Source organism: Gregarina niphandrodes, assembly GCF_000223845.1.
Source record: "Gregarina niphandrodes unplaced genomic scaffold scaffold00052, whole genome shotgun sequence".
Classification (NCBI taxonomy): domain Eukaryota; phylum Apicomplexa; class Conoidasida; order Eugregarinorida; family Gregarinidae; genus Gregarina; species Gregarina niphandrodes.
The window spans coordinates 30,371-46,210 of record NW_011645819.1 but is presented as its reverse complement, the minus strand read 5'-3'; the positions used below and the strand labels follow the sequence as shown (position 1 = coordinate 46,210).

Sequence of the window (15,840 nt, the reverse complement as noted above, 5' to 3'; positions counted from 1 at the left end):
GGCTGGCTGTTGGCTAGTATTGGTCCCGCAGCTAGGCCGGCTTGGTGGAGCGTTCGAGTTGGACTATGGAGGGGAAGTCTGGTTCGACGTTGCAGAGTTCGATTTGAAGTTCGACTTTTTCCTCAAGAGCGGCATCGAAGCCCAAAGGTCTGTTCTCAGGTGCTCCCTGGGTCGGGGCAGCTGTCTGATCGGCGCCGCCGGATTTGTTGTCCTGGACGCGGCCACCACCAGGAGACTCCGGCTTGTCGGGTACAGAATCAACAAGTTTGTCGAGATTTTCTGGCCCGAGTGGGTAGACCGGCATCCACCAGTCGACCTGACTGGGGATGTTAATGGGCAGATTCTCGATGTTTAGCAGGTGGGGGTCTGAGTCAGACATGAGGGAGTAGAACTGTTCATTAAGTGCGCGCACGGTCGTGGGTTGGTCGTCTTGATACCTGTAGGGCTTCAGAATCTTCCCCACTGCGCCCATGGTCGTGTCCGTTTGGTGGAGTTTCATTGTGAAGCTTTCGGCCGAAGAGGGTTGCGCCGCTTGCTGCAGATACATGGTGTACAGTGGCTGGTTTAATCCGTCCACTTCCTTACGGTGCTTATGCTCCTTAATGATGTCCTGCAGCCACACATCTTGGGACGGACTCAACGGCAAAAGGATCTTCGGACTCGCCACTAGCTCATCAATCACCAACTGCGGAATCGGCTGCGTAGGCCGCAAAACCGAGGCGCAACGGCCTGCTACCATCTCTACATAAGACGTCCCAGATTTTACAAAATCGAAATTATTCAGCGCACTCTCCGTTATCGGCATACCACGATCATTAAACCCAATCGTGATGTCCGGTACTTCGTTATTCGGACGGTTTAATCTTATATTCGCATAACGCTGGATCGCCGTGTCGTCCGTCGTCTCCACCTCCGCGTTACTCAGTACTGGCTCGCTCAATAACGTATCCAACAACTGCTTATCCAACAACTCCAATGCATGCAACACGTCTACGAAGTTCGCTTTCATGTGATGTTTCATCGAACAGATTATACGAGTCTGACCTGCCAACATTCCAATATACGAATTCAATTCCGAAGCAATCGTATTCAACACCCCAAGAGACCGGAATGACTTTAAACCCATGTTGCTGGCAATAGCAGCAACCGACCTCCTTAATACTCGCAGCAAATAGTAGTATTCATTTTCTATTGAGGAGTCATCTACAACAACCAAATTGTTTTACGCGTGCGCTACAAACACGCGCGCGCGCGCTACAAATAGCACACGCGAATTCGAGTGCCCGTTAGCTTTCGTCCGCGACTGGTTGAAATGCGGGCCGGTTACCACCCTAGTTTCGGGTACATAGAATTTACGGCTGATTTCAGGAGAGCTTACATGTATGAACTCTTAAACTTTTCTTCATTTATTTATAAATGATTGTGAGAGCTGCGAGCTCTGTAGAGGAAAGCTAAGAACGGATAATTTTACATATATAAATCTTGGGTTGATGATAGCAGAATATGATTTAACAGCTCTGGACTCTCCTACATCAACGTCGTCGGAGAAGATTTTGGATTCGGCCGTTTCAAAATTAGACGGTGTACCGGAATTTTACACGATGGGGAGTGACGAAGCGAATAGTGGAAGTAAGTGGTCACATGCATCTCAGCTGTCTGTTGTTAGCTGCAGATGATATGTACCAAAACGAGTCCATGCGTTTATGCATCTTGCAGGACTGGAGGGTGATGTGCAGACTCATTGGCTGTCATAGTCGTTTTTCTACGGATAAAGCACGATGGTCACAACTAAGTGACACTAATAAAGAGCGGCTTAGTGTCAACGACGGTGTCCGGACCGACTATATCGACATGGTTCGATACGTCTCGCTGCCCGGGAACGTAAATCTCATCGTGGCCGAGGAGCCCATGAACCAGTACGTAAGGAGATTGAAAGCGGACCTTCGACGACTCAACGTCTGTACCACAAGCCAGGTGAAGCTGTACCTGTCCAGGTTAGCCCCACGCGGAGATCAGGAGTCGGTTGATGGGGGATCGAAATCGGTGGAATCGAGATCGGCAGAATCGAAATCGGTAGATGAGAAGTCCGTGGAGGCCGTCGGAACAGACGCTGAAAAGACAGACAGGATAAGTGAGAGAATAACTATTGGACGGGAAAAGGGCCTGCCTGCTTGTGGCCTGCCTGCTTGTGGCCTGCCTGCTTGTGGCCTGCCTGCCAACACTATGTCGTCGGGTCCAGACCCGACTGTTTTCCGAATATCGCCGGCTTCTTCGCAAGAAAATTTAATAGACGAGTCTTCTGTCAAAATGGTCACAGCCGTAGCTACGGCATCAGTTACGGCCTCAGTTACGGCATCAGTTACGGCCTCAGTTACGGCCTCAGCTACGGCTTCAGTTACGGCCACAGCATCAGTCACGGGTTCAGTTACGGGTTCGGTCATGCCTTCAGGAGCCGCGGCGGCGACGTCAGGGCCGCGTTTGCCAGTGTTTTCGGCGTCTGATAAGCATGTGATATTTGCTATCAACTGGTTCTCTCCACAGGGTGTGAAGGATTGGTTGACGTTGGGTTTGAAGTTGATATCGCAGTCTTCATTAGATCCACAATTCCGGGCGTTGGGCCCGCAGTTTCTGCAAATGGCTGAGGATTTGTTGTGGGCTCCGACGACAATTAAGTATCTGAGTGATCGTTGCGTATCGGCAAGTACATTGCATTGCAGCCCTATCAAATTGATGACTTGTACGGGCTTCAGCATGGGCGGTGCCGTGGCACAGGCGTTGTGTTACATCCTACGTGAGTCCAAGCGCCTCAGTCTACCTATGAGGGCTGTAGGCATCGGTAGTCCACGTCCTGGAGGGCCACAGTTCACTAAATGGTTCAAGGAGAACCTCGAGATCGGCAGCTGCAACATTGTACTAACCACCTCCACCTGTACTGAACGGGACCTTGACGAAGCTGTCCAGCTAGATCCAGCTACAACCTACCCTTCCATCGAATATGGCTATGACTATCACCCCATTTGCGTACTTCTCAACAAACAAACTGGTACCTGTCGGAAACTTAATAGAATCTCCACATACGACGTAACCCCACGCTCCACCCCTACGACTCTGAAAGTGTCTCTGACCCTCCCTTCTTTCAGGTTAACACAAGCGTGCTAAAATCTATATGGACGTCCATACCCGGCATGGACGCGAATAGAGACCAGCTCTGGCGCGATCTCCATAGTGTAACAAAATACTACGAGGCATTCGTGCGTGGCTAATCATACATACTCTGGGTTTGCGTGAAGGACGTGTGTGTAGGGTAACTAAATAGCTAGAAAGGTCAGAACTCTCGAGGGAATACTCCACCGCTGCACACCATCACGCTGCAGGCAATGCCCGGAATGAGCCTCTGACGCGCAGCAGGGCATCACCGCCGCGGGGGATCGCGGTAGGAGAGGCCTTAGTGACGCTTGAGTTGGGTGGGGGAGGCGATATCTTCCCGACGGCTTCTTTTCAGCCCCACTTTTTGCACCTGTCGCGATCTTTTCTACTTCTCGTCCGTGCGGTGATATCATGAGGTGGCTGGCCATCGCCACCCGTCTCAATTTTCACTCATTCGTCCAACGTTCAACGCCAAAGTTCAACGCCAAAGTTCAACACCAAAGTCAGAATTGTGTGTGCACACGGCTCGTCAAGAAACAGAAACTTGGAAGAAGCACTATCAGGCCCGAACCAGTCAAACCCTAGTAGGTATCAGGCCCGAGCTGATCGATTAGCTTCGAGTGCACATGGACTGAGTGAATAAGCTCACCAAGTTCACCGGGATAAATCTCATTTTCCAATTTCCCCAGGTCTTCGGACAACTGGATAATGCAATTCTCTAATTCATGAATCGCGCTATTCGCTTCACGGGCCTTCCCTACAAAACCGGAATGACTCTCATCACCTTCTTTCAGACACCACCCAGACGTCACCAGTAATCACGTGTGACACTCGTGCTCGCTCCCCTCCCCTGGTTTTAGCGTGTCTTACGTTCTATAGTGGGATCCTCGTCCGATTCCTTGGGCTGTATATCCTCAACACGTTTTTGAAGCGCAACGATTACGTCCATCATCGATTTTTGCTTTGCCTCTACCCTAAGGACATCGTTGATGATATCTTGTTGCTTCATTTCCACCTCCGACTGTTCCTGTTGACACTGCTGAAGCTTCGTCACGTAACTGAACAACATGCAATCCAGTTCGGACATTGCCCGACTATACTTATCAAATTCATCTACACATTCCCGCAACTGGTTCTCCCACCGTGTGAGCACATCCTCGAAGTAGTCCTTGGACTCCATCCTTTTTCCGCCAACAAAATTCGACCTCTTAATTCGGTGCAGGTCGTACTATCGTGCTTGAGCCCAAAACCACCAAAAGTGAAGTCCGAATCGAAAAAGCTGAGTGAACCACGAGGGGGTATCAAACTAGGTTCGTAATGGAGTAAATCGGGATCGAATCGATTTTCTCGATTTCGATGTGAACCTGGTGCTTCGCGAGAAGCGGCTTCCCAAAACAGATGAGTGAGTCGATTTTTTATCCAGATTGAAGCACATCGGTTTCACCATACTGAGTATCGTTTCCAAGTTGGAGCGGACTTCTCCAGCGAACAAATTTGTGTTTGCGCACACGTGTTCGGCAGCGTGAATGAACCCTTTTTGGAGCGAAATGCATTCTGAAATGGACATCCCGAGCATTAGGAAGTCTGCCATAATGTCGAGCCCCTTTCCGTCGGTAATTTCGTTTATTACGGGGACCAGTTTATCCAGAACTCTCCGAGCGCGCCGTCTTGTGACGCTAGTTTGAGATCCTGCCTTCCAGCAAGCTTCGAAGAGCGGCCCTTGGAAAAGGAACGTAATAAGGACCTGTGGGTCTCCGCAACTCTTCCAGGTTCTGTGCAGTTCGCGAACAAGTGCTTCCAGCACTTGCATCCTCGTTTTCCAAAGTGTCGCGTCCGTGTGCTCTCGGAGCACATAGACGACCTCCATAACTTGCATCAGGGGACTAGGTTCCTTCGATAAGGTCCAGGCTTCCAAGAGCCGAGTCAGAACGTGATGCCAGGCTCGGCAAGCCGCAACCGGTTTCGGTCGAATTTGGATCGCCGACTGTAATTGAGCGAGTGAGTGGTTGGTCAGCTGTAGCAGCGCCTGGGCGTTCAGCCGCTGGCTATTCTGTTCAATTAGGATGCTAACTAGCTCCACATATATAGAGTAAATCTCTTCGTCAACGGTGAGGGTGGCAATTGACTGAATTAGCAAACCCACCAGGTTCTCCATCGCAGACTGCGGGACGATTCCGCAAACGACCGCCAATAAATCGCGTCCAGCGGACACTAGAGTGCCGTTTACGTTCTTTATTCCCACCCTCATCACCTGCTGAGCCCAGTCAAATACGCTCTGCCATGTATTCCGGATCAGTACTAACTCGTCGCCGTCCCCCTTGGGACCTTCCCCCTGGGAACCATCCTGGCTCATCAGGGAAACCTGTTGGTCGATGCTTTTGTACATCATACGTAGGCAGTTGGATATCCCTACGGTTTCCAACGCGGTGAAGTTGGTGGTTAGAATTTCGCACACGAGTGCGGCACAGTCCTCCGGCTCTGAAACACGAACAAGGAAGGCGCCCAGTGACATCTTTACCTGGAACGCAATGTCGTTATAAAACTGCACAAGAACGGCCGTCTTTGCGCTCACATTGATTTCTTTCTTTTTCACTTCACACCACTTAATCACGGGCAGCAAGTTGACTTGGATGCTGCTCAGATCCAGACCGCCCTCGCAGCGACCTTCCATTAACGCCTCGATGACCCACAGTCCACTCTCAGTCACATAGTCCTGTGTGAGAATGTCACATGTTGTCACTGACCAGTTGACAGCCGGCAGTGAAAAGACGTACTCCGATCCCAGGAGGGAAAACAGATTCGACATACACTGCCGAGCACCAACACTGCTCCCCGTTCCACGATTCTCGCTGCCGTTCACCAGCGCCTGACGGCAGTCGAGCACGAATGCATTAAAATCCGCGTGCTTGATCAAGTTGTCACGCGCCTGCTTCAGAACGTTCTTTAGCGCAATACCCTTCCCATCCCCAGCGAGGCGGCACGCTTGGTTCCACAGCGACAGCCAGCAAGCGCCCAGAACCTTACCCTTGAGAGCAAGCGGGAATTTGGACGGCAGGACAACATCCAGAAGACCCAGAGTATCCAGCTCAAATGACACCGCCTTGAAAATAATAAACTGCATAAAGGCTTCTTCCAGCGCCCCGGCAGCCTCGGTCATGTTTATAAGCTCTGAGTGGACGACGTTCTTCATATTTTCGATCAGCATCTGACTCGCCACGAAGGTGAATTGGGGCATCTTGAGAACGCCGCAAAGCGACAGCGAATTTGCAATCACTTGCGGGACCCGGACGGTGACGGAGTCGCCGCTTTTTGCCACGACATTGCGGAGCCACTTGCCCATTATCTCTTCGTATGGCAGGTTGGGCATAGCCTGCTGGAATACGCTCTGGGCCCGGCTGAGCGACTTGCTCATGACTTGCTTCCACTCTCTCTCATCCTCGTCGTCAGCCTCCTCCCAGTCCTTATCCTTCGCGGTATTGGACGCCCCCAGTACAGTCAACAGCCGGTTGATGGCAAGCGAGCCCAAGGCGCTATGGTCCACGGTACGCTCAGCAGGGACTGGAGCCGCGGCGAGCACCCCGAACACGAGTGCCGTTAGCAATTTCACTTGACCCGTGGCAAACACGGTATCTGGACTGAACAACTTGGCGACGGGCATTTGTACCCACTTGGCCGTCCGCTGCCCGGCCGCCTCGGCCACCAACGGCAACATCTCCTCGGGCAGGCACTCCAGCACACGCCGCACTGACTGACTCAGGTGCGGGGGAATGTTCGGACTCGTGCCCGTCGCCAAGAGAAAACCGATGTCCAGATTTGCCACCACTGCTTTGCCACCCGCCGCCGCTTTGCCACCCGTTGAGATGGAAAGCAAATGGATCAAACTGGATGTCAGGAGCGTGACTACGCCGCCGATGATATCCACCGGTGCCGTGCGTCCGGTGTCAAACGCCGTCACCGCTTCCGGAAGCCGCAGTGCAGACTTGAGTGCCGGCCGCAATTCCGGTCGCTGGCCCTCGGCCTTGCGCCTGCCCGCCTCCGACAGTTCCTTGACCGCAAGCGCGACCCCCGCGCGCAGAAGCACAGAGAGTGCGGAGAGTGCGCGGCTCGCGGCCGTGTCGTCCTGGACTTGCGCCGAAGCACCTAGTACAACATACGCCAGCGCTAGCGGCACCGCATCCTTCGCCAATGTCGTGGATTCCGCCTGACTGTGCCGTGCGTCCAAAGCCGCCTTGAGTAAATCCATGAGCACAAAATACTCACCAGCCGCCGCAACGTCTGTGGACTCGCCAACGGACGCGTTCGACCAGTAGTCCCGCAACATCTGCTTTAGGTACACCACGACGTTGCCGTGACTCGCACACACTTGCTGCAACTCATCGTCAGATACCACCGTATCGCGGTAACCTAACTGACTTAAAGGAACCAACAACGAAGCGTCCCCGGCCGGAAACACCGCCGCTAGACTCTCCGGCAAATCCATGCGGTTAATTAAAAATTCACCGGGACCTTCCCACCACCGACACAACCCCACCCCGGGTGACACAATCTCGTCGTCTATCCGGCTCTCATGTCACGACCCGACTCTCGTGCACTCACCCGTTACGTAATCAGCGAAGCCGAGATGGCTGCCATGGAGGGGATATCACTCCCGCCTCGAATGAGTTCAACTTCTGCAGCGGGCGTCTATGTGTGTGCGCGCGTGTGTGCGTGTACGCTGCCTGTCGGTGTTGCCTGTCGGTGTTGCTTGTGGGTGTTGTTTGTTACTTTCCAGTGCCATGGTTGAGTTAATGTGACCAAGAGTGAGCATGGGCTCGTGTCTGGTTCGGAGTTGGTTCATTAGTTCGTGGCGGAAACATGCGAGAGTGCACACCCGTCCGCCGAGGGTGACGGAGCAGGAGGTGCCTTCACTTTCCTTTTGGTAGCGAATGATGCACTGGAGGATGCAGCCCATGATGCGGCCGGCTCTGCGAACAAGGGCCTGTGCAATCAGTTTCGTTATCCGTGCCACATTCAAGCGGTTGAGATACTCTTTCTCGTTACTGCTCTGCAACTGCCAGTCCCATTTGGCGCCCAAAATGCGGAGTACGGCGCTGGGTGAGTCGCTGCTGTTGACAATGGCCAGCACGTCTTCTGCTGAAAGCGTATTCCGCGTCCAAAGCAACTTGCCCGCCGTTTCCTCCTGGTCCAGAGACAACAAGTAGAGGACAGACAGTCGAACCAGCTCTGCCATGCAGTCGATGCTAACTAGCCTCTCTAGCGTATGCAGCGCCGAATCCGGCTCTAGCGCGGCCAGTTGGCGGTCTATAAATGTAAGCGGGATGCCTTTTGCAAAATTCTGACATTCCGCCAAAATTACGTTTCCGTCAAAATTCTTGTGACGAACCCCGCAAGCAATGCCTACACCGCGGTCCACCACGCAGTGTACCCTAGGGACACTCGGTGGGTAGTCCAAGACCATGGATAAGTAGGACGCCGCCATCTCGCACACGTGTGCGGCGACAAAAACTTGTTCGCCGAGTTTTTTATTTCGAAACGTTTTCTCCATAACTGAGCATAGATTAGCATCACTAGCGAACTGGCCGTCCAAGAGGTATGCCTGCCTGAGTCCTTGTTGATATACAATCGATGCAACTGCACATATAACCAAAGGGGTTCTTTCCGGGAGCGGTATTGGCAAATTCTGGATCATTTTCACGCAGCACTTGCATACGGTATCGAGGTCATCGTATGGCTCTAACTCACATTCTTGACGGTCCAAAATAGTAATAGCATTCTTGGGAGCACGGTCCACCAAACATAGTTGAAGGGAAGCTTCGTTGATAACAAATCCTAAACCCTTGGACGAAGGTGGCAACGAGGATGGGGACCTGAGAAAAGTATCAATCGCCTTAACACCTCCGTTTTCTACTGTCCATGTTCCGCTATTGCCAGCCTGATGATTGCTTAATGAATTTATAAAGCTCTTGTGATAATTATCTTTTAACTCATAACACACATTATCATCAAGTGTAAATAACTCAAGCAATGTATTTTCCATCCAAAAACTCTGACCGTGGACTGATGTCCATGGATGAGGAGAAGTCCACGGTCAAAGGCGGGAGAAATGGGTACCAAGGACACACTACGAGGAAACACTAGTGGAGCTACCCAACCGTCTAGAGACTTGTATTATTCTGTAACGAGATATCCGCTCTTACTAAACAAAGCTTTGACTGTCTCGTTTGACCAAATTTGATGAGAACACCGTTTTCATCTCTTTCATCTTGAGGAAGAGGCACACAAAAGCCAATGGTATCAATATTGAGGGATTCGTTTAGATGCGCTCCGTCTAACGATGCGAATGGCTTGTATATAACACACGTGCGTCGTCTCCCACTTGTATCCGCGCAGATGACAGACGAAGAATCATTGCCTTCCCTCTTGATACCTACACTCTGTGGGTCAACAGTCCCGGTCCCGGGGTCAACAGTCCCGGTCCCGGGGTCAACAGTCCCGGTCCCGGGGTCAACAGTCCCGGTCCCGGGGTCAACAGTCCCGATCCCGGGGTCAACAGTCCCGATCCCGGGGTCAACAGTCCCGATCCCGGGGTCAACAGTCCCGGACTCCTTGACTAAAATGAGTCCGTGGGAAGGGACATGAAGTAGGTGCAATTTCACAAGCCCGTCCAAAAGCTCGATATCCCCTCCCGGAGAAGCAATTCGCCTGTCTACGTGGAATTTCGGCTCCAGAACTATCAGCCCTCCCCTTCCACCATCTCTTCCTCCTTCCCTTCTTTCTGGCGCTTGATCGAGGCCGGGTAGTGCCCAATTGCAGTATTTGAGTTTCTTCTTCTCCCAGTGACATAAGAGAGATAACAGAGGGAATGAAGAGTTGCCGTTTCCTTGATGACGGGTTCCACTCCCATGACTAAAGTGAGCCCCGACTAATGGTATGAGGTGCTTGTATCTTCTCGGTCCGTCCCCGGGCCTGTCCATCTTGGGTTCCATCGTCGGTTCTGCCGAAAAAACGTTCAGCAGCAGATCGACCGCCCAAGTCCGGTACAACGGCAGACCTAGGCCACATCCCAACCGGACCATCGTCTCCCTTTGCCCAACGGCCTGACCCTGCACACTATCCTTCACGTTGCTTCCACCCACCATTCCATCCTGCGAGTCAGCCAGCGGTCTTTCTGCAATGGTTCTGAACTTAAACATACTCACGGAGGGCTTGACCGCGTCTTCTACTCCGACCTCAGCCCCTGGCAGCAGCCTTCGTAACTCAGGGGCTTCTTCCCGCACTACGCGGAAGCCATTGTCCAGATCCACTTCGTCAGAAATCACGCACTGACCGCATGGCCGTTCGGGGACTGCGCCAGTACCCCAATACAACGACATCACGGGCATCAGTGTGTTCAGGACTTGGACGTATGAAGCGGCGTCCGAGGTACCACTGGTCAGGGACAGGATAACACTGGTCGAGATGCCGTTGTTGGAAGCACCGTTGTTGGAAGCACCGTTGTTGGAAGCACCGTTGTTGGAAGCACCGTTGTTGGAAGCACCGTTGTTGGAAGCACCGTAGTTCGAGGTAGTGCTACCGGGCATACTCACGGTACTACTTACATTATCTCGTTCGTCCGTCAGTATCTGTTGATTAAGCTGATCCACGAAGATACCGTCTTCTTCTTTGAGGGTTATAGGATCGGCCGCGGGATGAATGAACCGGAGTTTTTTGCCGCGTTCCATGTTGTCCATTTCGTTCTCAACAATGGACAAGGACCTTTTGTTCTGATGAGCAGGCTCCGACACGGACTCCGATGCCATTTCCGACGCGGACGAGTCTTCTAGTTTAACAGGATGACCCTTGGTTCCCGGTTGTTGAGAGCGAAGCGAACCTGACACGATCTGGTTACAGATCTGTCTTGCTATAGATGGATCTGGCAACTTGAGCAGAGGCCGGCTCGGCCACTTGAACTGTGAGTAGTACTCGTGGACCACGGTAGTAAGATCCGTGCATGTATATTGGATGTTGAGTTTTAAACCGAGTTTCTCAGGCCCTGCGTGCAGGAACTTACAGAACGGAAGAGTATTAAGCTTGCAATCAAGCTGTTTAAGACACAGTCGCAGATCATTTATGTAGCTTAGTGTTACGTGCTCTTTGGCCAAGTTGGGGAAATCCGTGAAGTAGCCAAACAGAGTCTTGGCGATCTGGTATAGCCAATCTAGCTCAAGAGGCCAACTTGGTAATAAAAAATGCTTGAAGTGATCACTACAGACTATACGACATAACTCATAATTATTGACTAATGACATCAATACAGCCCTTAAAGAATTACCTTGCTCATATGATTCATTCAACATAGGATATTCTCTTAATAACAATCGAGTAATAAGTATATCATCACCACCCGTATCATCACCGCCCGTATCATCACCGCCCGTATCATCACCGCCCGTATCAACCTTTGGTCGTTGATAGCTGGTCTCCTTGATGGCTTGATTAAACCCATCAGTTACACTAATTATAACCATTCTTAGTATAGATGACAACCTACTATCCCAAGTAACCAAGTCCAGAATACTTTTAAGCATACCATGATGAGAGTACTCTTCAAATTTGGTCAAATCGGGCAACAGCATTTTCCCCAACACATTTTGTATACCACTAATAGCACTTGAATCATATTGTTTGGTGAGATCCAATTTCTTTTGATGCAATCTTTTGTTTGATTCAATGATTGTCATACATACTGTATCATGTTGATCTTTAGAATAAGGTCCTAATCTATACCTTGTACCGCAACGATCGCATATAGTAACCTGTGATCTGATTAATGGTTCCTTATAGAATTTACAGTTTGAATAATGTGTTTCCGGATTGTCACTTAGAATATGTTTGCTGCCATATCCAAGGTCCTGTGCAAGTTCACTATACAAGCAATACTTAACCGTCTTGGTAGTAACACTATTTCCAGCTGTCTCTACCATTGTTTTTATTAGTGATTGTTCCTGTATAGTCTGTAGTGTTTCTGCAGTCCTGTTACAAGTACGTTCGACGTCGATAATCTTTCGTTCTAATTGTAGGTTTTTCTGTTGGATGCAGAGCTTGGCTAATTCCATGCGTTTCAGATCGGTTTCTAGTTCCTCTAATTCATTTAATTTTTTGCAAAGTTTGGCCTCCGTTGTCTTGAGCATCTCGGAGTATTTATCATATTCTTCCCCCTTACTACGTGCCTCACGGACCAAGGACTCCAGATGGATCTTAACACGTTCATCCTCTTGTCGTTGCTTCCGCAAACTAAATAGCTGCTCCTCCAGTTCCTGATAGCGAGCATTCGCTTGACTCTGCTGCGCTCGCACATATGTATTCTCCGACTTACACCAAGCCATCAGTTGCTGCCGGTGCCAATAATGATACCCGTACTCAATCAAAATCTCCTCCCCGACCCCGATTGTACGCTTCGCCTTGTACGCTATACACGGGATATTAAACAACGACCAAATCAACGTCTCTGCGTTCCCATCCAACTCCTGCTGCTTGCTGAAGCCCAATACCTCACCAAAACCCTTCGGGTCGTTAACCATCGCCAGCTCGTTTCGGAATTGCGCTGCTTCCACGTCCCAGTTGACCATGTCGTCAGACACCCGCTCGATCTCCGTCTTACGATGACGGGTGTTTATGCCATCGATCTCCACCGGAGCCCCACGATTTCGGCGACCCGCACGGCTCTGGGGTCGAGAACCAATGGTCTCAGACCCAACCGTTTCAGACCCAATCGTCTCAGTCTCAGAGACAACACGGTCCACCGGTCCTTCCGTATCGCCAACAAGAGACAGCTTGATCGCGTCGAAGTGCAACCGGGCCCGTCCCTCGTCTTCTCCTTCCTCTGCCGTGTCACCCGACCCGAAGAGTCCCACCCCAAAGCTGTACGCCCACCGGTTCGCCATGGTGCCGTCGGAATTAAGTTCCAGGGCGTCCGTCTCATTCGTCTGGCGAAACACTCCGGCGTACACCGGTGGACCGACTAAGGCCCCTTTCGGGATTCGTTGCGTTGCCACCGCTCGGTACTGGGTAACACTTGGCGAATACGCCGGATGCCGCGGATCTGTAATAGGCTCCACTTTTATGTTATTTACCCAAGAAGGATCCTACCGAAAACCTGGTTACTACACACCGCTACATAAGTGGGGTAGCTTCAAGTGCGACAGTGGGGAGACTTACACCTGTAAGAAACGGTTTGACTTTCTTAGCCATATCTTTATTCTCCTTGAGTTCCCTAAGCTTGTTAGCCATGCCAACTACTTGTGGAATGAGTTCCTGCGGTATTGGCAATTTTATCGACCGATAACGTTTGATCCCGTCTGGCTCATCGACTTGGACAGTGTCATAGAGACAGGGATGGTGAGGACCGAAGCTTAGAGGCGGCCACTTGCAAGGGTCCTGTAGGTGGGCGTATTCGTTATGACGGTTGTACAGAGCCTGCGCACGTTTTCTCCACACATCGACGGGACAGTGGCGCAACTTGGCGTTAAAGGACTTAAACAAATTCTCAATCAACGCACCATTCTGAGCTGAATACATCACCAGTGGCAAGTGGCACTGGCTCTTCCCTACCCAGTCACGACAAGACTGTCCTTTACAGTGCGCCGACAGACATAAACTCTCACCATTCGTTACCTTGTACACGTTTGAAACGCTACGATACAAGGAAGTCCGCTCAGCTAACCTCGGACCCGGTCCTAGTCCAGAACTCACCGGGACCGCAAGAGTTGACCGCTTTCCTCTCTTCTTGGGGATGACAATCTCGGGCACTGCCACCGCCCCTACACCCACTTTTTTCTGGGCTTCCGCCCCACTCCTCATGAATTAACCCCGGGAAAACATGGAACAAGAAGACGGTGGCAGGTGACAAATCGAACCCTGTTTGGGCCCAAACCAGCACCTGGCCTCAATTGGTTCTACGATGTTCGGTTTTTACGGGAATCGGTTTCTGCGGTACTCGGTGATGTGTGGCTGACAGCATGACCACAGCCATGGCCAGAACACCGTCTCGTCTGAGTTGGTTCGAAACGACCAGTTCAGCAATTCGGCTAGCCTCAGCCGAAAAATATATCTGTGTTTGCGCGTCAGCACACGTGTGTGCAAGCGCGTGCGCCCAGCCAGTTAACAGCTGGCTCTTACGGCGGAGCGAGGTCCGGGATCATGGGAAGTATCTTGGCGTTGGGTGCGCCACAGACTGGGCAGTTTTGCTGCGTCGATCGTTGCTGGCCGATTTCCCTTTGTGCCTTCTCGGCGAAGATGCAGCCACACGTCCAGTTGAAGAGGAACCGTTTGGAACCATTGCATGGCACTCCGGTGAGTTGGCACTGTAGAGTACCGTTGGCGAACGGTGCGAAAAGGGCCTCGCTGCCGTCATTTATGGTTACGACGTCTTTCAGGCTCTTGATGCCGAGGCTTTTCAAAACGTCGCTTTTGGCCAACATGCGCTCCAGCAACTCCTCCTTGTTGTATGGATAGCCGCTGCGGTCCAGCACGATGGGCACATGCAACGGCAGCTGTGACACACGACAACGCGTAAGCGCCAAACCGCGCGCCTCCTGCGGTGATAGGGCACCCCTTTCCTTCAGCACCATCGTATTCGGATCATATCCCATGCCGCCCAGATTGCGCTTGAACTCATACCCTTTCACTCGCACTATATCTGCACGACCGGGAATCGAACCACCGTCACCACCCATATTTTTATAGCCCCCGGGCCACCCCTCCCCGGGCCAAGAAAAGGTGGTCCGGAGGCTAGTGGTGTATTTAACCCTTAAAAATCGCCTTACAAAGCCAGTGCCTTGCTGCTAGGGCTAACATATCGGTACGTCACGAACGGTAAATAGCTCAGCAGGCAGGTCGCGGCTCTGCGTCTGTAGACACCGCTCAAGACAAACCGACAAGTACCAAGAACGCGGTCGCGAAGGAGGCTGCGCCAAAGAGGCCCTTGACGCCCTGCGTGCGCGGCAGGACCGGTTCATAAACAGTGCTAAGCGCCACGGCTTGGTAGTCGTCTACGAGAGTGCAGCCCTCCACCCAAAGCTGGAAGTACTGTGCATCTGAGACGGTCCACGTGTCACCGGTTTCCGGTTTGACAGTTAGCATTTTGCTATCGTCGTCAAAAGTGTAGTTCATACTAGTATAGCCATTAATGGTCTTTAAAGTGGGACATTGAGCATCCGTAGCATTCTTTTCGGTGGCCTTGGTGGTAGTGCGATCGGAATCAAAGCTGTCGGGAGCAGAGGTGTCGGAGGTGACGTTGCCTGTAGTGACCAGCAGGCCCGTACACAGTTGGTCAACTTGCACCTGCATTGCCGAAAACTCCATGTGTGCCATCGGGTCGATGGCCACGGTTACGGACTTCATAACCTTCGGTGAGATGCTGTCCACCAAACTGCTCGTGACAGGACCCTCGCGGAGGCAAACATCTGCCGCGGCACTATACGTAATTGTGTCCAACAGGAGCGGATCTGTGCACGACCCGTCTGCTACCTTTTGGTCCAGGCAGTTGACCAAGATCTTGAGGTCGCTAGAGACTTGGCATCCACAGACATCCGTAGCTTGAGGATTATGCACAACATTGGCCAGTCCACCAACAGCTAACAACGTCCTCTTTACAAACATTCTTGGTCTTGGTATGCAAGTCTTGATTAGAGAAGAAAACGCCACGTAAGGGGG

At 51.6% G+C, this 15,840-nt stretch overlaps 8 protein-coding genes across 8 annotated transcripts; 1 reads left to right on the top strand and 7 right to left on the bottom strand.

Annotated features, from left to right (window-relative positions):
• Positions 1 to 31: 31 nt before the first annotated feature.
• GNI_164460 (hypothetical protein) lies at positions 32 to 1,406 on the bottom strand (the record flags this gene model as incomplete). Its single annotated transcript, XM_011134849.1, has 2 exons — positions 32 to 1,203; positions 1,379 to 1,406. The coding sequence occupies 2 exons, from the start codon at positions 1,404 to 1,406 to the stop codon at positions 32 to 34; spliced, it is 1,200 nt and encodes a 399-aa protein (XP_011133151.1).
• An 84-nt stretch (positions 1,407 to 1,490) lies between these two features.
• GNI_164450 (lipase) lies at positions 1,491 to 3,263 on the top strand (the record flags this gene model as incomplete). Its single annotated transcript, XM_011134848.1, has 3 exons — positions 1,491 to 1,629; positions 1,667 to 3,081; positions 3,141 to 3,263. 3 exons carry the CDS (start codon positions 1,491 to 1,493, stop codon positions 3,261 to 3,263), a joined length of 1,677 nt encoding a protein of 558 aa, XP_011133150.1.
• Positions 3,264 to 3,728: 465 nt separating this feature from the next.
• On the bottom strand, positions 3,729 to 4,327 carry GNI_164440 (Nsp1-like carboxy-terminal region protein; the record flags this gene model as incomplete). The annotated part of the gene is made up of 2 exons (XM_011134847.1): positions 3,729 to 3,904; positions 4,018 to 4,327. 2 exons carry the CDS (start codon positions 4,325 to 4,327, stop codon positions 3,729 to 3,731), a joined length of 486 nt encoding a protein of 161 aa, XP_011133149.1.
• A 126-nt stretch (positions 4,328 to 4,453) lies between these two features.
• Positions 4,454 to 7,627, bottom strand: GNI_164430 (hypothetical protein; the record flags this gene model as incomplete). The annotated part of the gene is made up of 1 exon (XM_011134846.1): positions 4,454 to 7,627. One exon carries the CDS (start codon positions 7,625 to 7,627, stop codon positions 4,454 to 4,456), a length of 3,174 nt encoding a protein of 1,057 aa, XP_011133148.1.
• A 119-nt stretch (positions 7,628 to 7,746) lies between these two features.
• On the bottom strand, positions 7,747 to 9,184 carry GNI_164420 (hexokinase; the record flags this gene model as incomplete). The annotated part of the gene is made up of 2 exons (XM_011134845.1): positions 7,747 to 7,817; positions 7,912 to 9,184. The coding sequence occupies 2 exons, from the start codon at positions 9,182 to 9,184 to the stop codon at positions 7,747 to 7,749; spliced, it is 1,344 nt and encodes a 447-aa protein (XP_011133147.1).
• A 118-nt stretch (positions 9,185 to 9,302) lies between these two features.
• On the bottom strand, positions 9,303 to 13,986 carry GNI_164410 (hypothetical protein; the record flags this gene model as incomplete). Its single annotated transcript, XM_011134844.1, has 2 exons — positions 9,303 to 13,271; positions 13,345 to 13,986. 2 exons carry the CDS (start codon positions 13,984 to 13,986, stop codon positions 9,303 to 9,305), a joined length of 4,611 nt encoding a protein of 1,536 aa, XP_011133146.1.
• Positions 13,987 to 14,300: 314 nt separating this feature from the next.
• Positions 14,301 to 14,861, bottom strand: GNI_164400 (replication termination factor 2; the record flags this gene model as incomplete). Its single annotated transcript, XM_011134843.1, has 1 exon — positions 14,301 to 14,861. The coding sequence occupies one exon, from the start codon at positions 14,859 to 14,861 to the stop codon at positions 14,301 to 14,303; it is 561 nt and encodes a 186-aa protein (XP_011133145.1).
• A 187-nt stretch (positions 14,862 to 15,048) lies between these two features.
• GNI_164390 (hypothetical protein) lies at positions 15,049 to 15,786 on the bottom strand (the record flags this gene model as incomplete). The annotated part of the gene is made up of 1 exon (XM_011134842.1): positions 15,049 to 15,786. The coding sequence occupies one exon, from the start codon at positions 15,784 to 15,786 to the stop codon at positions 15,049 to 15,051; it is 738 nt and encodes a 245-aa protein (XP_011133144.1).
• Between the last annotated feature and the right edge of the window lie 54 nt (positions 15,787 to 15,840).